The following is a 20,401-nucleotide window of genomic DNA, read 5'->3' as shown; positions in this document are numbered from 1 at the left end:
TGGAGGTGGGTTTGAGCGCTTCGGGCCTAACAGAAGAGGATCAAGTCGAGTCGAGCCGTCTAAACCGGCTATTCAAAATTGGGCGTCGAGAAGAAACGCGGCAGGAAAGCGCTGCTGCTGCCTCGCCTACCGATGCTGACAAGCTCAATTTGGGAAGGAATTCGTCGATCTCGATAACGAGGCCTCCAGAAGGACCAAATCAGTCAAATCGGCTCCCGATATTCCCAATGGCCTAAATAGGCAGGTTGTCGCGCTACGTTCTCTTCATGGCAACGACATCCTGCGACCGTAAGGTCAAAAAACGAGGGTTGTGATGAACGCTCTTGCCCCCGGCCATCTGATGCTGCGCCGGCGAACCCATGTGTGGCCGCCTGTTCTTCTCAGAAAAGCGGTTGCTTCGCATCGACGCGGAAGATCAAATTCAGGCAGCAGCAATGTGTCGTCAGTGCTGCGCCTAATCCCATTTTCGCAGCCGCCTCTGTTAGGGGCTTTCTCCCGCCGAAGCGGAGCTTGGGTCCGAACACACAGCACCAATAGCTCATTCAAAATATCCCTGAATGGGGTCCACATGGCGATACAAGGTCAGGCGATGTTGGAGATGAAGCAAGGCTAGGTGGCTTGCTCGATCGACCGTCTTGAACTTGGCTGAACCGTGCAAAGACGTTGGTTGGCGCCTATATTGGAGTTCAACATCCGCCGCGCGCCAGCAAAATGTGACGCGATTAGTGTGGGAGCGACAGAGCCATGTAGTGGCCTGCGTGTGTTATTTTTCTTTCCCCCGACTTACCGCGCGCTCCCGTGGCCGGGCGTGCGGTGTGTGTGTCTCTGTGGTGAAGCAGACCAACACTCGGTTGTTTTTCCCTGTTTCAGGGACGCAGGCGAGCCAGAGTGGATTTTGCTGTTCCGCCGCCCACTCGTTAGCCGTTCGGTAGCTTAGCCCCTGATTGCAATTCTCCGCTTCGTCGCTTCCATCATCACACAGGGTTTCGCATTCATCCACTCGCCCGCTCTCGTCGAACGGCATACAGGTGCTACAGTATCACAGCAACCTCTCGGCCAGTCCTCTGCACTTCGGACGCCATCTCCGCCTTGTGCTCTTGACCATCACCAACCTCTTCCTCGAGGCACCGGCGCCTGTCCGTCGGCTTTCTTCGCCCTCGCCCTGGATTCGGCTCCTTGCATCCATCTTTCTCCGGCATTTGTCTTGTGTTTGCACCTTCGAAGCGATCCTTGACCTCGATACCCCGACCCGTTCCTGAGGCAGCCATCACATTTGCATTCTCTCACGCCCGTGCTCCGTCGATCTGATAGGGTGCTCTTGACCGATCCATCCATCCATCCACCCATCACCCGGCTTGAAGCCAGGCTTGCATCGATACCCGCGACTTGTGCGATTTCCCACCGGGTCGAGCTGAGCGCAGCATCCAACCGCGCTTCTTCGGCATACGAACAGCAAAGGCGCTGCCCTGATAAACAACCTGTCCGTCCAACAGCACTGGCCTAGTTCCTACGCATACCGATAACGAGATGATGGAACCACCCCACGGCGCCGATCCGGAGGACTACTACGTCAAGCAGGACCGCGTCGGCAAAGGATCCTTCGGCGAAGTGTACAAAGGCTTCGACAAGCGATCCAGGCAACCTGTCGCCATCAAGATCATCGACCTCGAGAACGCAGAAGATGAAATCGACGACATTCAGCAAGAGATTGCCATCTTGAGTCAACTCGACAGCGCTCACGTCACAAAGTAAGTTGCCTTCAGCGCGTTGCGGACTTGTGGGTACAGATTCGCTGACGAACGTGGCCACGCTTCGCCTTTGCAGATACCATGGCTCCTGGCTCAAGGGCACCAGTCTGTGGATCGTCATGGAATACTGCTCTGGAGGCAGTTGCTCAGACCTCGTAAGTGCCCGTCTTTCAGCCGACACGCATACATCCGCTTTCTGAGAAGCCGTCTCGGCTGACGCATCTGTCTGACCCGTGCATTCTCTCATCGGCACGTTCCCGAACACTGCAGATGAAACCTGGCAAATTCCGCGAGGACTACATCGCCATTGTCGTGCGCGAGCTGCTCAAAGGTCTTGAGTATCTGCACAGCGAAGGAAAACTGCATCGCGACATCAAGGCAGCCAACATCTTGCTCTCAGCCACGGGTGATGTCAAGCTCGCCGATTTCGGTGTCTCGGGTCAACTCACCGCCACTATGACCAAGAAGAACACGTTTGTCGGCACACCTTACTGGATGAGTCCTGAAGTGATCAAGCAGAGCGGATACGATTTCAAGGCCGATATTTGGAGTTTGGGCATCACAGCCATCGAACTCGCCATGGGCGAGCCGCCGTACGCCGACCTTCATCCGATGAAGGTGCTCTTCCTCATTCCCAAAAATCCGCCTCCCCAACTGGAAGGGCCCTTCTCTCGACCGTTCAAGGAATTCATCAACCTCTGTCTGCAGCGTGACCCAGCCAATCGTCCTGCTGCCAAGGAGCTTCTCAAGCATCCTTTCATCCGCAAAGCCAAGAAGACCGCCTACCTCACCGAGCTCATCGAGAGGCTCGAGCGATGGAAGGCGGAAGGTGGCGATCGTCACGAGTCAGAGGAGAGCGAAGAGGCAGACGAGGACTTGCAGGACGAAGGCGAGGACATGTGGGATTTTGGCACCGTTCGCAACACGATGCGTCGCGGTGGACGCGGCACTGTGGCAATGCGCATGCCCGCGAGTGCCATGACGGCTGCCGCTGCCGCCGCGGCTGTCAACGAAGGCGATTATGCCCCTCCCGGTCGACACCAGGCCAAAGAGCTTCCCCAAGTCCCGCCACACCAACAACAGCAGCATCAGCTCCAGCAGCCGCCGCGATCGCCACAGCCGCAGCCTCGTTCGCCCACCTACGAACAACCAGTCTCACACCCACAGCCGCCGCAGTCACCGAGACATGCTGTGCCTTCGCCTCAAATGCAGCAACAGCAATTGCAGCAACAGCAACAGCACCAGCGACCAGCGCAGCAGCAAGAGCAACAAAAGCGATACCAGCAACAGCAACAACCCGATCGCAGATTCGGTTCATCCGGCTCGGCGGGTTCGGGATCGGGCTCGGCAAGTGGCACAGTGCGTCTCGCTGCAGCACCCTCGCGACCGGGTATCCCGACTGCCGGCGCGAGTGATGCTGCCCAGCGCCAGCCCGGCTTTTCTGCGGCTGACGCATACGACAAGGCCATCGCCGGCGGTTCCAGCTCACAGCAGCGTCCAGTGTCCAATGGAAACGGTCAGGCTTCCGACGCGTACTATGCGGACAACCGGCGCAACTACTCTGACCCTGTGGAGGAAGAACGCAGAAGGATGGAAGACATGCACATTCGTCAGCAGAACGCGGCACAGGAGCGTCAAAAGGGCTCGCACGACTCAGCCTACCAAAGCCAGCAACAGCAACAACAACAACAGCAGCAGCAGCAGCAGCAGGCCGCACGCCTCACCGCGCTCGATACTGTGTTCCTACCTGTCATCGAGCAGCTCAACATGGCAGTCGCGTCTCGGCGAGACGCCGTGCGAACGCTTGCCAATCTACGCGCTTGTCTGGAAGAAGCCGAGATGGTGACTCCGGGTATTATGAACGCTTTCGCGGTCGAGTTGTTCCACACCATGGCAGAGGTCGAGGGAGATCGCGAGCCGGAGGAGGATCAGTGGGAATCTTGATTTTCTCATGCCTCCGAACAATACCCATTCGATTCCAGCATCTGACAGCATCCGATAATCCTTCACGCCAGCGCTCAACTGAACACCTCATACACGACAGGTCAAGAGTCGCCTCGCTCTCCTCTTGCCGGACGCCTCTTATCGTTCGCCCCTCATTCTCCTGCGTCCCTCTCGAATTCCTTCCTCTTTGGCAAGTCATCGATGATTGTTTGCCTCGATCTTTCTCCGTTTAAAGCTGCACGTGCACAGATGCCTCTTCCATTCTCTTCATCCTTTTTAATACATTGCATTGACTCTATACTCTCGCATCGACGTGCTTGCGTTGTGCTGGTTGTCTCTCGCCGTGCTGAGCATGGCTGTTGCGAATCTGCGAGTGATGTGAGGGTGACGACTCTACAGCTGATCGAATCCTGAAAGCAAAAAGTTCTTCAAGGCGATCCAAGCGTCCCATTCGTCCAGATCGAAATCCAGGTGCAGCTCCTCCAGTAGGCGCTCGAACGTTGCCAACGCATGTCTGTTTGTCTCCTCGAAGGATTTTTCCAAGTCTGTCGTATCCCCTCCACCACCACCGGTTGAGGAAGAGTTGCTCTTCCACAACCCACCAAGCAGGGTCGTTGGGGCTTGCGATTTTTTGAGCTTGATCAAGCTCTGTTGGTTTTTATTGACCGTCTCGATGGTGGATGTGTAGCGTTTGAAGGTCTCGGAGAGGATCTTTGCGGTCCAGTGACGTTTGGTGGATATGGGGAGAGAGGAGCAGAGCGTGAGGAATGCGGTGAGCGGGGTGAACATCTGGTGGATGACTTGGACGGCAGGTCCACCTTCGGAAGTGGTGGGACGGTAGGTCGGGGTCGAGAATGATCGGAGCATCCGAAGCGGGGATACGACGCGCGGTAGGATGAGGTTGTAGGCTAGACGACCGATGGAAGACGTAAGTCCGGGGATGAAGGATAGTGATTCCCCGTCGAGGACGCTCCACAGATCCGATCTCAACCCTTCCAACCCTGACTTTTCGTCAAGCTCAACCCCTTGACCGATTTTATGCAGAATCACCTCGTCCAACATCTCCTCCATCCTCCTCCTCAACAGCAAACAATCCCGAACAAGATGTACACCCACTTCCAACTGCTCGTCATCCTGCTGTTGTCCACTCAGATCCCCCGCTGGTTGCGGAGTCGACACCCTCGAAATCTCGACACTCGACCTATCCAAACTCGTCCTCGAATCTGTACCCCCACCACCGCTGATCCTTGCGAGTTCATGCTGTCGATTCACCTCGACGGGGGACTGCTCCTCCACCCACGTCTTGTACCGACTCAACAGCTGAAGCGTCACCCTCCACTCCCTCGCCGACAACTCGTGGATATGCACGCCTTCCCCCCAAACCCTCTCCATCGCCTCCACCGTCCCCCTCGTCGCTTCCATGCACTCTTCTCCACCGACTTCCGTCTTCCTCCTCCCTCCTCCTTCCGCCAGCTTCGCCTCCATCTCCGTCACAACCTCCCTAAACCGCATCTGAAAGTACACGGGCAACTGCCACCTCCTCTTGAACGTCGACCAGTTCGCATGCGCCTGCATCGCCGCCCTGCTCTCCGGCCTTGGCGCGAGGTCGAGAAACCGCGAAAGAAACTTCGAAGTGAGCGTAAAGTTGGAGTAAAAGAGATCGGTTTGTCCGACGAAGAAGATGGTGTTGCCCATCGTATCGAGCAAACGGGAGGAGAGGGTGGACCAGATGACGTTGGTGAAGATATCGCAGTCCAGCTCGTTGCGAGAGGAGCCGCTGGTTGGGTGGGACACGGTGGAGGAGGAGGTGCGTAGTTGGTGAGAGATCTCGCGGGAGGCGTCGCATACTTGGAATGCGGTGGTGGCGACGAATGTGAGTATGGAGTTGTATAGCTCGACTAAGGGATCGGATGAGGAGGAAGATGAGAGGAGAAGTGATGAGATGTGGCTGCGATGCTCGGCGAAGAGTGCTTGCACTGCCGGTGGCAAGTCCTTGAACGAACCCTGGCCGGCGACATCGTTCCCCAGCGACTCCTTGTCGACGCCAATGTTCTTCGTCGCCCAATCAAGGACCAGCAGATCACGCACAGCTTCCTCAGCCTCGTTTCCCCGCCTCCCGACCCCCTCATCGCCATCCTCCTGACGATCACTCACGAGCGGGAGCGCGTTCAAAGTCGACAGAGCCATCTCCAACCACGAACGCTGCTCCTCCAACCTCGCCTCCCAATACGTCGATTCTGCTCCTTGCTCAACCGGCTCGGCGATCTGGCTCCACGCGTCCAACTCGTTCGTCGCCTGCTCGTGTATCGTCGGGGGATGACTCTGCAAGAAGCTCGTTCTGCGTGCGCTGGCTGCAATCGGCGAAGACCGAGGCGCTTTCCGGAGCTCTGGCGAAGATGGTACTTTGGCACTACTTTGTCCGTGCATCAGGAGCGATTGGGGCGAAAGGAGATGAGCGAGGAGCGTGCGAACGTCTTGACGGAGCCGGGAGCGGACGTTGTCGATGCGATCTTGAAGAGCGTCTGTGAAGTGGCTGAGATTCTCCTCGTCGATACGACGGTGGAGGAAGCGCAGGCGAGAGTACTCTGCGGAGGTGCGTGCGATCCTTTGTGGTAGTCCGAGCATCGATGAGGAAGCGGAAGCACCATTGCTGGTGAGTGTGTCCGAGCGCGTTCTTGTGCGGGTGGGAGAGTGATCGTCAGAGGATCTTGTTGGCCACGATGATTGTGGTGCGCCCGAAGAGAAGCGACGGAGGATCTTTCGTCTGGCGCGCTTTTGTCGACCGTGACCGTTGACTTTGCTGTTTTGGGGTTCATCCGATGAAAGATCCTCGTCACTGTCCGATTCGTCCTCATACTCGGAAGACATGGCGTAGTCGGAAAGCTCTTGATCCGAACCAGATGCCGCTGATGCAACGCTATCTCTTCGCTTTCCGACAGAAGTGATGCTCAGCAACGAAGGCCTCCTTGCGGCATGAGACGATCTTCGTCTTCCCTTTTTGGCCGCCTCATCCTGTATCAGCAGCAGGTCCTCGAGCCTTACGATCGAATCGTCGAGCTGTAGCATCAGCTCGAGCTTCGTCTTGTGACTGCCCGCATCCTCTTTACGCCTGATGCAATCCTCGATATCCTCCTGGACACTCTTGAGCATGCTACGGGAGGCGAGCAAAGTCTCGCGCACCGGAGCCATCAGGCCCTGCGATGGAACATGCTCCTGCGAGTCAGCATCTATGGAGCGAGCATTCCATCCAAGGCGAGCTATGCGATGCGCTTCCGACTTGAGACTGCTGCCGAGGGAGACGAAATCCTTGTAATCCTCGTTGATGATCGAGTAGAGTTCGTCCTTGAGCTTCTCGCTGTAGCTGCGGAGGTCGCTGAGGATAAAATTGAGGTCGGAAGCCTTTGTGCGTGAGAGGAGAAAGTCGTCGACGGAGAAGTTGGGAGTCTGTGTGGGCGATAGCAAGGCCAAGTCGTGGGAGAGGGGTGTCAGCGAAGGGAACGCCGGTGCTTCTTGCAGTTCGTCGCCGTAGAGCCCTGCGTCCCCGTTGATGCTGCTGGTGGAAGCATGGGCATTCATGGCTGACTGGCCAAGCGTGCGCGACCTCTCGCCTCCTCCTTGCTGTTGTCGACGGGCCTCTGCAGCGGCTTAATATGGAGAAACGAGAGAAACAGGTGGTTGAGAAGATCTGGCCAAGATGGTGTTGCTGGCTCGAGCACCAGCACGCGGTTTTTTGAGAGACTGAGCATGTTAAGGTTTCGCCGCGCTGCGTGAGAGGTGCGTGAACCAGCGTCCAGGCTAAGTTACACTTTTTCCCCTATCACGAATCGAGACCAGCACCTCGCTTCCTTGCCGGCCCCTCACAACCAACACCTTCATCAAGCTCCACGAGATCGACACTCGAGCTGATAGAGCCTATCCTACCGGTGCTCGGCATTCGGAACTACCTCGGGATCAGCGTTTTCGCTCAAAGTCGCCCGACCCGCAAACGCCGGAGATAGCGCAATGCTGTCCGCACCCGCGCTGCTCACGAGCCTCGCTTCAAGAACCGCGCTCGCCGCGATTATCCTATCGATCGTCCTTTCGTCCATCATGGGTGCACTGCGGAGCAAAAAGTGGAAAGCGCAAGGGAAGCACGTCTTCATCACCGGCGGCTCGCAGGGTCTCGGCCTGGCGGTCGCCGAGTTGCTCGCTTCCAAAGGTGCCAACGTCACAATCTGCAGCAGAACCGAGTCCAAGCTTCGAGAAGCGGTGGGCAAAGTCAAGGTAAGTTACGTCAAAGCTTGCTTGAACGAGGGAAAGATGCTCTTGGTATCGTTGAGCTCGATGCTGACGTGATCAAATCTTTCGTCGTGTGGTATTCTGCTGCGGTCCCCCTTTCTTGTGGGTCTGTCTCGTACGGACTTCTCCGCTCGCAGGCAGCAGCCAAGACGGAAGACCAGAAGGTCGAGTATGTCGCTGCGGATGTATCGACTTTCGAAGGCGCAAAACGAGCCATCGAGTCGTGCAGCGTCGTTCCAGATACCGTGTTTTGCTGCGCTGGTGGCGCCAAACCGGGCTTCTTTATCGAACAGACCGAAAGCGACTTCGAAAAGGGAATGAGGACCGACTACTGGACGTGCCTCGCTACTTCACACGTAAGTTTTTACCTCCGTCATTAGGCGTACCGTTGCGGACATTCACTAACATTCGTGATACTTGTCCCAATCCACCGTCGCACCCTGATTGCCTTGTCCTCGAGTAGGCAGCAGCGAATGCCATGGCACGGAACAACGTTACCAATGGCAAAATCGTACTCATCAGCTCCACGCTCGGACTCATTGGACTTATCGGCTATTCTCAGTACGGACCCATGAAGCATGCCATCAGAGGTACGTATGACCAACAATCGCTCTTGAAGAAGCTTTTGCATCGCCATGGTCAGCACGCTCACCGAGTCTTTTCTGTCCTCTGCCCATTGGCTGAAATTTACAGGACTCGCCGAGTCGCTACGGTCCGAATTGATACTCTACGGCATCTCCGTCCAGGCCTACTTCCCAGGAACGATCCTGTCGCCCGGGCTGGAAGAGGAAAACAAGACCAAGCCCAAGATCACTCTCGAAATCGAAGGCGAGGAAGAAGGTTTGACACCGGCACAATGCGCAAAGGGTCTCATCAAGGGTGAGTTGGCGAAGCAGAGCAGTACGCGCTGCCCTTGTTCTCGGGATCGTTCCGATTGTTGTTTCGGTGCGGTGCCCGAGAAGCCTAATAGTTGGAGCTTCGGTTGGACTGACAACATCGAACATTCTTTCCTAATACAGGCGTCGAAAAGGGACACTTTTTCATCACGACGGACTTCAACACGGAGTTGTTCCGCACAGCAGCTCTTGGTGCCGGTCCGACCAATCGTGGGTTGCTCGATAGGGTGATTGCGCTGATAGGGTGGATCGCCATTCCCTTCTGGCGAAACTTGATTGCCGATAGAGCCATTAGGAAGCATCGCCAGCAACACAAAGAGGAGGTCCTGTCTGCTCGGTTAAGGTGATTCCCTTCCCAAGCTTGGAGATTGACGTCGCTTTTTGCAATGGAACTAATTCAGAGCGGTCGGAGCACAGACTGTGAAGTCGGGAGCGAGATGGGATGCAGAATACAAATGTCGATGAGGGGAGAGGCGATGCAGATGTAAAGGATATGTACACATTTTTGGCCACAAAGTTACTCTTCCGACCTGGCCTTCTTTCCGATGGAAGGTGGTGCGCCGTCGTCACGACCGCCGTCTTCTCGCTTCCTCTTGTCTCCACCACCTCTGCCGAAACCACCTCGACCGCCGCCCCTGCCGAACTTGCCACCACGACCACCACGACCACCACGACCGCCACGGCTGTAGCTTCCATTTCCACGCTGACCGCCGTTGCGCTGCGAATCGGCCTCGCGTCGATCGAGCATGAACGATGCGCGGAAGTTGGCGCGTTCGATGTAGAACTTCTTGGCGGTCTCCTCGTCGACGCGGGAAAATTCGACCACGTTTCCACCGACGGTGATGTTCTTGCCCTTGATCTCGGCGAGTTTGTCGTCGGAGAGGGACTCTTTGAAGCCGACGGCACCTTCGACGGCGCCGGTGGGGAATTCGACGAACGAGGTTGGGTGAACAGTAATGAGGGTGTCTTTGAGATCTTTCCAGTTGCCGCCTTCGCCGGCGCCGGTGAACTTGAGCACCGAGTTGGCGGGGAACTCGACGGCGTCCGGGTCAACAGTGCCATCGGCACGGGTGGTCAGAGGCTTGCCGTTGTATTCGAACTCCAATGGATCGGATCGCTTGGGCTTGTTGTCTTCTGCCCTGTTGGGACGCGATCCATCCCGCTGCTGTCGGTTCATCTCCTTAAAAGCGTTGAACTTCTTGTGCGACGCATCGTTGCCACGGTGGACCTTGTTGCTGCTGGGGTCGATGCCCTTCTCCTCCATCTTCATCTTGACGTAAGCGTCCTTGCTCATGGCTACGAGCTGGGTGTCTTGGAAGGTGATGCCTTTACCACCGTCCTGTTCGGGCTCGGCGGCTGCTGCTTGGGCGAGGAACTTGTTTCGGTCCCCCATGTCTGCAAACTCGACGAACACGGACCCCTTGAAGGGCTTTGGCTTTTCGGACGATTCCATGTCACGTCGCATGCGGACGCTGTTGATCTTGCCAAAGGTGTTGAAGAACGTCTCGAGCTCCTTCTGCAGGGTTTCGGTCTCAGAGCCAAACCCTTTGGCGTAGACGGATCGGTCGAAGGCGTCCTTGACGGGCACGAGCTCCTTTCGTCGACGGACGTTAGCACCGTCTTCGCTGACATCGAGGAGCTCCTTGGATCCTCGAAGAACGGTAGCGATGCCGTCGAGACCAAGAAGCTCCTTGATGGCACGCATACGCTTGAACGAGGCAATGGTGGCGATGGGAACCCATCCTTCCGGGTCCTTGCGGGTCAAAGTGAAGAGGAACTTGTCGTAGGGAAGGTTGGAGTCGTGGAAGTAGAATTCGACCTGACGAAGGGCTTCCTCCTTGGCCTCATCGACGGTCATTTCGGTGGTGGGAGCGGTGGAGGAGGCTTCGGGTGCTGCCGAGGTGGAAGCAGCAGGCACCTGCTCCTCCTGCTTGACTTGTTCTGCCGACATGGTGTATTGCGGGTATATGGGAGATGCTCCTCGAGAGATGGTGGAGCTGTGAGATGCGGCAGGAGGAAGTGCCACCGGCTGCAGCAGAGAAAGGGTGTCGCTCGAGAATTCCTCCATTTTTTTTGGACTGTCCTCCATAAAAATCCAACTTTTTTTTCTCGACTTCGATGCAGCGCAAATTGAGTTACTTTCTTCTCGCAGTGGACGACTCGTACGTGTAAAATCCTCAATTAAAGAACAGCAGGTGTCGAGCTAACACGGGCCCGCGATGGAATTTCGGTGCACGAGCCGGGTCTGGTGCCTTTGTGCTCATGCAGGTCCTGTGATTCACACGCCTGAAAGCCCAAAAGAAACCCCGCGAAGTTAGGGCCTATGCTCCTGGACACCCACCCATCCTCACAACTCTCAAAGTAGGACGAGCAGCCCATTCTCACAACAACACTGCTTGAATCACTACATTTTCGATCGACCGCAGCATCGCAGGTGTATTGGAAACGAAGAACCGGTATGCACTGAGCTACAGTCGAACAGGACGGCAATTCGCACGGTCAAACGTCCATCATCCCCGCTAGACAACTGCCACCCAAGCGTACAACCATCCGGGACGTGTGCGAGGTTTCAACACAATGTCGTTCTTCCAACAGACCTCTTCCTCCTCTTGGGCGGATTACAGCGTGTTCTCCGCCCTCAGAAACCTGCTCGAATCTGCGCTGTTCCGCAATCCAGAACCGCAACCCGTATCGACATGGAGGATGATCATCGATCCACCTATGCCCTACTGGATCACGCTCTTCTCCCAGACCTGTCGACTCATCTCGCTCCTCATCCTCCTACCGATCTTCCTAATCGGCGTCATCGATTTCGCTGGCTACGCGGTCTTCCGAACGCTAGGTTTGCATCGGCGTCGAGTTCGTATTCAACGTCAGACCAAATCAGACGTCAAAACTGCCCTCGGTCGCTCCAGCTCCCGGCGCAAACCCAGAGTCTACCAGAACGATCGTCATCGACCCACGGATCGCTCCAACATCCCTAGCATCGTCAAAGCGCCGCTTCTCACACCGGGAACGTACGACGCAGAGACGCTGCTGCGACAACGTGCACGAAGTCTCAGCATTGCATCCGCCGAGGAAGAGGCTGCGTGGGTGGCTAGCGGTGGTCAACAGGCGAGATTGAGCAGTTTGGCGAAACGACGTTCGTCGGATGATGCGATGGTCGCTTCTCCTGCGACGGAGAGTGGAGAAGAGGATTATTTCGGTCGGGCTCCGAGGGTTGGTGTTGATGGGGCGTTGGGGATGGCTGACACAGATGCGGAGAGTGGGACGGAGAGCGGGCGGGACAGTCCCGTGAGAACGCGCAGAAGGGGTCTTTCCGGTGGTTTGAACTTCACCCCCGTCAGCCCCGGCAGGATCTCTACAGCGGAAAAGGATGAGCATCTTGCTTCGGCTGCCGGAGTCGATCGAGACGCCATATTGACTGGAGACGGAGCCGATTCGTACAGTGCCAGCGTGGTGAGCCTGTCGAGCGATTCCCCAACTTCCTCGTCGATCTCGGCGAAACGCGAGGGTAGCAAGCAGGAAAGCAGAAGCGACGCCGAGAGCTCGAACATGAGCTCTTCGTGGATAGGCGTGGAAGCGGATGCACAGCAAGACGTTGCCATTCATCCGCCCATCACGATCGATGCGGAGCAAGCGGCTGCTGCTGCGGGGTTGGAGTCGAGTTCGGTTGTATGGAAGGAAAACTCTTCATGATGCGTCCTGTCGATGTATGGATTCAACATCATTCACTGTTCTGTCTTGGGAAGCTTTCACTCTACCCGTCTGGTTCGGGTGCGTTGCTGAGTTGCTGCGTGTCGGATCTCATCTTGGCGCCTTATGCCCACAGCCTACACAAGGAAGTTTCTGTCGAAGCGGAAGGCCTCCTCGGCTTTTCCGCACGCAACTTCATTTCACACCTGTCAGTGAGGACAACAGATTACAACGCATCTCGAATTGCAGCTCTGATACGAATCTACAGCGAGAGTACGTTTATGCATGCATTATTCTTCGGGGTGCAGCAGCGAGTCAAGCGATCGGCTTAGACGGTACCGGACTTGGCGATGGTGATCTTGGACTTGGTCTTGCCCGAGTTGGTACCCTCGTTCTCGATGGCCTTGACGATGTCCATGCCCTCGACGACCTCGCCGAAAACGACGTGCTTTCCGTCGAGCCACGAGGTGACGACGGTGGTGATGAAGAACTGCGATCCGTTGGTGTTGGGACCGGCGTTGGCCATCGAGAGCAGACCGGGCTTGGTGTGGGCCAGCTTGAAGTTCTCGTCGGCGAACTTGGCGCCGTAGATCGACTTTCCACCGGTACCGTTGCCGGCGGTGAAGTCACCACCCTGCAGCATGAACTGGGGGATGACACGGTGGAACGAGGAACCCTCGTAACCGAAACCGTGCTGGCCAGTGCAGAGCTCACGGAAGTTCTGCGTGGTCTTGGGCACCACGTCGTCGTAGAGCTTGAACGTGATGCGGCCCATAGGGCTGCCGTTCTTGGTGATGTCGAAGAAAACGTTGGACATGATTCTGGCGGACGAAGTGAATTGACGTGCAAAGGTGGCGTGCATCGCGGAAAATAGCAAAGTAAGAAGTACTGTGTGTGAGTGAGCAGGTATGGCAAAATGGATAGATGCGAGGGGAGGGAGAGTCGCACACAGCAACAACGGCGATCGACAAGAAGGCTTCTAGAAGCGTGCGATCCACACTGATAATGAAATGCGGGCGTCGATGCTAGAATCTGGAAAGATCGACGTGTATGCGGTCACAACTGCGAACCTTGACTCGACGCAGTGTAATGGCGACGGGGAGACGGATGGTACGAAATCATAGGACACTTACGTTACTTTTGTGTATGAGGACGAGGAGAAATAGTTCTGGTGTGACAACCGCAGGAGGGAGTACCTGGGACGTATATATAGTGTTGTTCGAGCTGGTCCATGCGGCAAGGCGATCCTCTGCCACAACACAGCTCAGCTCCACAGACGGAAGAAGTCGCAGAAGAAATTTTGGCTGACGGGAGCGGACGGCGTCAGCGTTCAGCGCAGAAGGCGGCAGAAGAACTCAGTCTAGGCGAAAATCCAGAGTATCTCAACACAACAGGGGAACTGGCTCGCCAGCGACGTGCACTGCTGTACACCCGCCCACAGCCCGCCACTCAAGACTTGTCACCCTCTTCAATCGTCAAGTAACGAGTCGGATTCGGAGAAGATGGCGTTCATGGTCTGCAAAAGAGCGTTGTCTGTCCACACCACTCCTCAGCGCCCAGCGCGACCGCGATGCTGGGCTTCCATGCAAGAAGCGAGCACGTTGCCGCACCTTCTACGCCGCTTTGCCGCTGTCTAGTGCATGGCAGTGGTCCTAACAAGTCATATCGCTCCTTGCGTCCAGGCTGCTGCTCTTGTTCGAGTCGCGCAAGGTCTCTCGGACGCCTGTCTTGACCGTGCTCCAGCATGTCAACGTCACGGCGTGAACTCGAGCAAGAAAGAACCGTGCGCTCGAGCCTGATCTGAGGGATTTTCTCAAGAATTCTTTCCCTGACTTTTTCCTCGTCTTTTTCTCGTTTTGTGAAACTGTTCCGATCACGCTCGAATCGATCGAAATGTTTACAGAAGCATCGGGGTACGATCTGCTCAGATTGGGAGGGTCTGGACCCTGAAAACGTCTTGGTGGAATGCAATTGGTGTACTACGTGCAGTGTCCGTGCAGCGGCGGCTAGCAAACACCAACTGCAGAACTTTGGGCCGAAAGGACGACTTGCGTCGACGCTATCAGTCGAGACGGTGCCAAGCGCTTGAAAGTGGGTTGAAGAAGAAGCGACCGTCCGCCCGGGCGTTCCTTCATCCAGCTCAACGTAGTCGTGAAACCGTTCGCGAACTGGGGACGCCGAGCTCGAGAAGCTACTAATATCTTGATACCGAAGCTCTCAAAGCACACTTGGCCGAGCTGCGCTTCCTGCCATTCACGACTCCGGCACAACTAAATCTCACTGTCATGCCGACAGGATGCTGTCCATACCGCAGTCCTCAACTCCGAATCCGCTGTTGCGAACACCGAGGCAACCAAGCATCGCTACGCCAGCCCGAACAAACAAAGTCGAAATTCCTTCTCGTAGAGTGCAACCAGCTGCTTCGGGGCCATCGACCTCTTCTCGGACCACTTTAAGCCAGCGCTTTCGACGAGCTATCCAGCAGGGCGACCTGGCTGCAGCACAGCGGATTGCCGCCAGAGCATTCGACCTTCAGTTCTTGCCCCGATCCGAAGAACAAGATGCGTACGGCGCGCTTGGCGACGGGAGCACCCTTCGTGCGCCCAGAGCGGCTCTGCGTGCAGCACAGGCGCAACGACCTTCGTCGGCACATCCCTTCGACATCCGCAACGTTGCAGACGCACCCGAGGGTGTAGGTCTCACCAAGCATCACCACCACCGCAAATACACACTCGCCATACACGACGAGTCCTTTGCACAAGATGCAGTCGAAGATGCTGATCCCAGCTTGCTCGTAGCTATCAGACACAATGCTGATGTAGAGATGATTCGCTGGCTCATAGAAATGGGTCACGAACATCACATCCCGAGCCTAGATAACGACGGCAACACCGTGCTCCACCTCGCAACTCTGTACGATCGCTCCGACATCATCTACGCCTACTCGACGTACACCTCGAGCCACGTCGCATCTACGTTGGCTGATCTGATCGATGCCGAGACCTTGCATGACCGAAGGACCGCACTTCATCTATCTTGCATCCGCGGTTTTGATGATGTAGCACGCCAGCTGCTAGATTTGGGTTCCGATGTCGATCTGCAAGACCGCGCGGGCAACACTGCGCTGCACTTTGCATCCGCATGGGGGCACGTATCGCTCTTGCAGCTGCTCATCGAGCGTGGCTGTTCCCTTGCTGTCAAGAACGCCGAAGGCTCCACCGCTTCCGACTACGCCTACTCGCACAGCGTCAAAGAAGCGCTCGAGACGCTCGGTCGTGTTCGCTACGAGAGTCGCAAAAAGACTCGGCGTGGGACCGCAGCTACAGTCATGCCGGCTGGAGGTCGACCCTCGGCATCATTCGCAGGCGCAACTTCGCCTCAGGCGGACGAGTCCATATCATCCGATCGACAGTCGCGATCCAGACCTTTCCCTTCCTTCCTCAGTCGAAACGGCTCCAACAGCGGAGCACACAGGGGCAGCACGACAACCACACCCGTTCGTGGCACATTCGCTGACACGAAGGCTGACCAGACGACCGACTTGTACGACGACTGGGATCCGGAAAAGACGTTTGCCCAGCCGGGTCAAGATCTGTTTCCGGGCAACCGTGGTGTGTTCTCGTCTCCACCGGTGCAGCGGATTGCTAGCCCGGCCAATCTCTCAACGCCAGGCAGAGCTTCGATCGATCTGTACAGCGAAGTACTCAACCACTCGCCCCGTGCCCCCGCAGCGGCTACTCTTGGCGCTGCTCCACACAGCGGAGCGCACGAGCACGCTGCCCCGGCACAGGACAGAGTGCCAGCTCAGTCACCTTCGACGACGCTACCCAACGCCTACAAGGGGCTAGCGCCCAACGGTATCTCAGGAGCCGAAATCAAGCGTCAGCTCTCACCCAATTTCAGTCAAATCATCCGGCGCACACCGAGTCCCCGGAACGTCGGTGCATCAGCGGATAAAGTCAGGTTGCAAGACGCCGCAGCCATGTCGCTCTTCCGCAGCACCACGCCACAGCCGAATCACGTCCCGGGCAGAATTGATACGCCACCGATCCCGTACACGATACGAAGCGAGAGTCCTCTGTTGTTGAACCGAGCCGGCAGGGGTAGTGTCAAGTCCCCACCACCGCCGCCCGAGGTGTTCAGACCAGGAAGCACACCTGACTCGACGGCAGTTGGTGGCAGCGGCGAGAAGGTCAGTGTAGATCGGATCGGAGAAGGTCCGCCATTGTTAGCGCCTGTGGCGACCCTGCCGAGGCTTACAACGGGCGAAAAAGGGGAGGTGGAAGAAAGCGGGGCGGTCGATTTATCATTGGGGACGGACGCGCCATCCGGCAGAAGCGTATACGACCAGGTTCACGTTGCTTCCGAAGGTGCGCGTCGCGACCCGAGTCCCTCTACTCCCAGACCGGCGGTCGACCGTGAGACGTTCTAGACGAGCTCGAAATTTCATGCGGTGATACTTCTCACTTCTTGCTTTTGCTTCCTCGGAGTGATTCAGGCCGAGGACAACTTGATCGAGAGCTGAGAGCTTATCGCGGCTGCCTTCGATACGTGTCGTCAACGTACGTCCCTGCTTGTGCGACGATGAGCCGAATGCCCAGCCGGAAAGGTACCCCTTTCCAGCGCATCCTGTACACTCCTTTGAACCGCGAATCGGTCCTGTCCTTCGCATTGCAATCTCCAAGCACGGCACGGCCTGGTGCCGAAGCATACTCGCGGCAATCCACGCGGGTATCTGACCGGGCGCAAATTCAGACGGGCCAAAAACCGGGCCTTTACGCTCAGCTCACACGCGTCGCTTTTTCGCTAGCGAGCTGTCCAAGAACGAAAAAGACCTATCAAGGTCATATGCCATCCGATGTGGGGTTGTTGCCCATGCAGCGTATCGCTCCAGCTGCGAGGTGATAGGCTGGGCCTTTCGCCGGATAGCGTATATATCGGGCCTTTTCCTGGGCCTTTTCCTCCTCCCTCCTACTTCGATCCGATGCAAAGGAGTTGCTAGGCGCACGCCGCGTGACAAGACACTGTGTACTTGGCAGGTCGTCTTTGCCTGCTGACCGCTTTCTGAGCAATTATAGCTCAGGGCATGTGCTTGTCTGTTCTGGACGATAAGGAGATCCGGAGTGTAGCCTTCCTTCGCGGCCTGTGCGGTGAGATGTTGTGGGATCAATGGAAGAAAACGCATTTCTCAGCCTCGAAGGAAGGTCTCGCCGCTTTGGTGTATGTCTGAGCTTGTTGTGTGTATACTTGCCGACGCCTCCTCGCTTTCTGATCTTGGTCGCCGTATAAGGTGTCCTGACTGTTTGAGCTACCTACCTTCCCCCCTACACTACTCCTCCATCTTTTTGAGTCCACCGCCTCGCAAGAACGTTCATCCCAATCAAGTAAACGCCTGTCGTTGCCCACAATGCTCCCCGCAGTTCGAAGCCGAACCTTGCGGTCGGCCGTCTCGGCCCCCAGGGCAGCCGTCGCCCTGCCCCACCGTCGAACCCTTGCCCAGGTATCTGACGCAGCTTCCGTCCCAGCTTCCAGCCCCGGCCGCGACGTCGAGCCATACTTGCTCGAGGAGCACCCCGCCGTTCTCTCAAACGATGCTGAAGCAATCTCCAAGCTTCCACCCTTTGTGATCTCTCGCGATCGAGGCTTCCTTCCTCGTGAGGATCCACTCGCCACCCTCCCCTCGGCATTCTCTGGTCTTTCCTCGCTCCTTGACAGGATGACGATCCACCAACCTGCCGATTCTAACGGACACCGCGCCACTGGACTTCTCGGCACCGGCGAATTCGGCGATGCCGTTCTGGACGAGCTCAAACCCGATGGACCCGAAGCCAAGGCTGTCGACTCTGCCATCTCCTCCGGAAACTCCCACTTGCTCGCCGCGCTCTTCCGCGACTACTGCTTCGCGACATCGGCTTATCTTCTGGAACCCGTTGATCGAGCCTTCCGTCAAACCGGATTGTACACCCAGGGTCGATCTGTTCTCCCACAGCAGCTCGCCGTTCCCCTCAAGAAGCTCGCCGATAAGTTGGGTCATTTCCCTTACATGGAGTACGCCTCCTCCTACGCCCTGGTGAACTACCTCTGCAAGGATCCGAACTACAAGGGCAATGCAGGAAAATACAGCTTCGACAACATGGAGTTGATCCGTTCGTTCGAAGACGCTTCTGGTTCCGAGAGAGGCTTCATCTTGGTTCATGTCGAGATGGTCTCCTACACCGGTCAATTGGTGTCCGCTACGGAGGACGCTCTACGAGCATGCAACGCAAAAGACGTAGCTGCTTTCGAAGACGCTTTCGAGCGATTGTTGGTGGTGTACCGAAAGATCAATGAGAGCATGGAGACCATGTGGAAACGTTCTCTGCCCGAGGATTACCTCAAGTACCGAAGCTTCATCTTCGGCACGGGTCCTAAGAAGATGAACGCCATGTTCCCGCAGGGAGTCGTCTACGAAGGCGTCAGCGAAGAGCCTCAGTTCTACCGCGGTGAATCCGGAGCCAACGATTCCATCGTCCCCACCGGAGACAACCTCCTGGAGATCACGGCGCACATGCCCAACAACGATCTGACCAAGACGCTGCGCGACTTCCGCTCGTACCGACCGAAGAACCAGCGAGAGTTCCTGCAGCAGCTCGAAGCCCGATCCACTCTGGCGGGAGTTCGTGGTTTCGCCATGTCAAGCAGCGCCCGCAGCAAGGCACTGTACGTGCTGCTCGTGGATCAGATCCGAGAATTCAGGAACAGACACTGGATGTTCACCAAGAGCTACATCATCCAACGCACCAGCTACGACATCGCCACCGGCGGAAGCCCCATCCTCCAGTACCTGCCCAACAACCTCAGTGTCGTACTCAAGGTTCTCGAGGAGAGCTTCGACGAGTTCACCGCTGCAGACGCCAACCAGCTCGGCAACGGCGTTGAGGCCAAGAGTGGCAGCAAGCACAGGATCTCCGACGTGGAGCTGTTGGAGAGCGTCGATGCTGCAGGTAAAAGGGCGGGTGCCCAGAGAAGGCTGTTGGAGAGAGAGGTGGCTGAGCTGTTGAGGGAGAAGGAGGAGAGGATCCAGAAGCTTGGTGGCGATGTGGAGAAGGGTAGGGGTATGTTGGGCGAGCAGAGGGAGATGAAGCGAGGTGCGGTTGGCTGCGACGGTGTTGGATGAAGAGATTGAGTGAAAGAAGGCAGCGAGATCTACCGTGGGATGCCATCGGTGCAGCCTTTCGCTCTGTCCCGCAGCATCGGCTTTGTCCCGCAGCATTCTTGCGGTAGACTCTCTCTCCTTTGACCAATTCCCTCGCTCGTTCCCCCGACCCTGCCTTTCCATCTCTCAACAAGCGACACCCAAGAAAACCAACAAACCTCTAAAAAAATAAGTCCTCGAAAGCTCCGCTTCTTCCCTAGCCTCCCTTCTCCTGAGTCTACTTTGACGTTCAACACCGTCCCATCCCGATTTGCCCTTTTGTCACATGCTCTGCTGAAGCTGTTCAACCGGTTTCCGTCAGCCTCTGTATCCGTCCAGTCTTCATGCCTCTCATTAAAACATAAAAGCAATAGTAAAAAGGAGGTGTCGCTTCGAACTCGGACCTGTTTGTAACTTGATGCACGTGTCGGAATTAGTCCGGGTCAGTCGGATCAAGCGCTACGTGCGAGGTAGCGACGAACATCAAGAAGAGGTAACGGTGACAGATGGCGATTAAAAGGTACAGTGAACAGAAAAGATTACAAAATGCTGTGGTGCGGTGGTTTGACTGGAGACTCTATGTTGAATCGAGGGTATCATTACTTTCTACGGAAAGATATTCTTTGTTCCCGTTGAGGGACAGTGTTGGACGCTGAAAAGCGTTG

General features: G+C 56.5%; 7 protein-coding genes across 7 annotated transcripts; 4 read left to right on the top strand and 3 right to left on the bottom strand.

The window, feature by feature from the left end:
* Positions 1-359: 359 nt before the first annotated feature.
* Positions 360-3,692, top strand: PHSY_003400 (likely protein kinase; the record flags this gene model as incomplete). Its single annotated transcript, XM_012334020.1, has 5 exons — positions 360-441; positions 871-928; positions 1,494-1,748; positions 1,825-1,903; positions 2,019-3,692. 5 exons carry the CDS (start codon positions 360-362, stop codon positions 3,690-3,692), a joined length of 2,148 nt encoding a protein of 715 aa, XP_012189410.1.
* Positions 3,693-4,085: 393 nt separating this feature from the next.
* Positions 4,086-7,626, bottom strand: PHSY_003399 (hypothetical protein; the record flags this gene model as incomplete). The annotated part of the gene is made up of 2 exons (XM_012334019.1): positions 4,086-7,336; positions 7,614-7,626. The coding sequence occupies 2 exons, from the start codon at positions 7,624-7,626 to the stop codon at positions 4,086-4,088; spliced, it is 3,264 nt and encodes a 1,087-aa protein (XP_012189409.1).
* A 68-nt stretch (positions 7,627-7,694) lies between these two features.
* On the top strand, positions 7,695-9,213 carry PHSY_003398 (oxidoreductase; the record flags this gene model as incomplete). Its single annotated transcript, XM_012334018.1, has 5 exons — positions 7,695-7,955; positions 8,108-8,326; positions 8,434-8,560; positions 8,664-8,849; positions 8,990-9,213. 5 exons carry the CDS (start codon positions 7,695-7,697, stop codon positions 9,211-9,213), a joined length of 1,017 nt encoding a protein of 338 aa, XP_012189408.1.
* A 170-nt stretch (positions 9,214-9,383) lies between these two features.
* On the bottom strand, positions 9,384-10,934 carry PHSY_003397 (hypothetical protein; the record flags this gene model as incomplete). Its single annotated transcript, XM_012334017.1, has 1 exon — positions 9,384-10,934. The coding sequence occupies one exon, from the start codon at positions 10,932-10,934 to the stop codon at positions 9,384-9,386; it is 1,551 nt and encodes a 516-aa protein (XP_012189407.1).
* Positions 10,935-11,443: 509 nt separating this feature from the next.
* Positions 11,444-12,565, top strand: PHSY_003396 (expressed protein; the record flags this gene model as incomplete). The annotated part of the gene is made up of 1 exon (XM_012334016.1): positions 11,444-12,565. The coding sequence occupies one exon, from the start codon at positions 11,444-11,446 to the stop codon at positions 12,563-12,565; it is 1,122 nt and encodes a 373-aa protein (XP_012189406.1).
* A 325-nt stretch (positions 12,566-12,890) lies between these two features.
* PHSY_003395 (hypothetical protein) lies at positions 12,891-13,424 on the bottom strand (the record flags this gene model as incomplete). The annotated part of the gene is made up of 1 exon (XM_012334015.1): positions 12,891-13,424. One exon carries the CDS (start codon positions 13,422-13,424, stop codon positions 12,891-12,893), a length of 534 nt encoding a protein of 177 aa, XP_012189405.1.
* Positions 13,425-13,584: 160 nt separating this feature from the next.
* On the top strand, positions 13,585-19,718 carry PHSY_003394 (indoleamine 2,3-dioxygenase; the record flags this gene model as incomplete). Its single annotated transcript, XM_012334014.1, has 5 exons — positions 13,585-13,672; positions 14,552-14,675; positions 14,858-16,779; positions 17,061-17,463; positions 18,278-19,718. The coding sequence occupies 5 exons, from the start codon at positions 13,585-13,587 to the stop codon at positions 19,716-19,718; spliced, it is 3,978 nt and encodes a 1,325-aa protein (XP_012189404.1).
* Between the last annotated feature and the right edge of the window lie 683 nt (positions 19,719-20,401).

This window comes from Pseudozyma hubeiensis (assembly GCF_000403515.1).
Source record: "Pseudozyma hubeiensis SY62 DNA, scaffold: PHS35, whole genome shotgun sequence".
Classification (NCBI taxonomy): Eukaryota; Fungi; Basidiomycota; class Ustilaginomycetes; order Ustilaginales; family Ustilaginaceae; genus Pseudozyma; species Pseudozyma hubeiensis.
The sequence above is the reverse complement of the archived record's forward strand: the minus strand, read 5'-3'. Positions and strand labels throughout refer to the sequence as shown.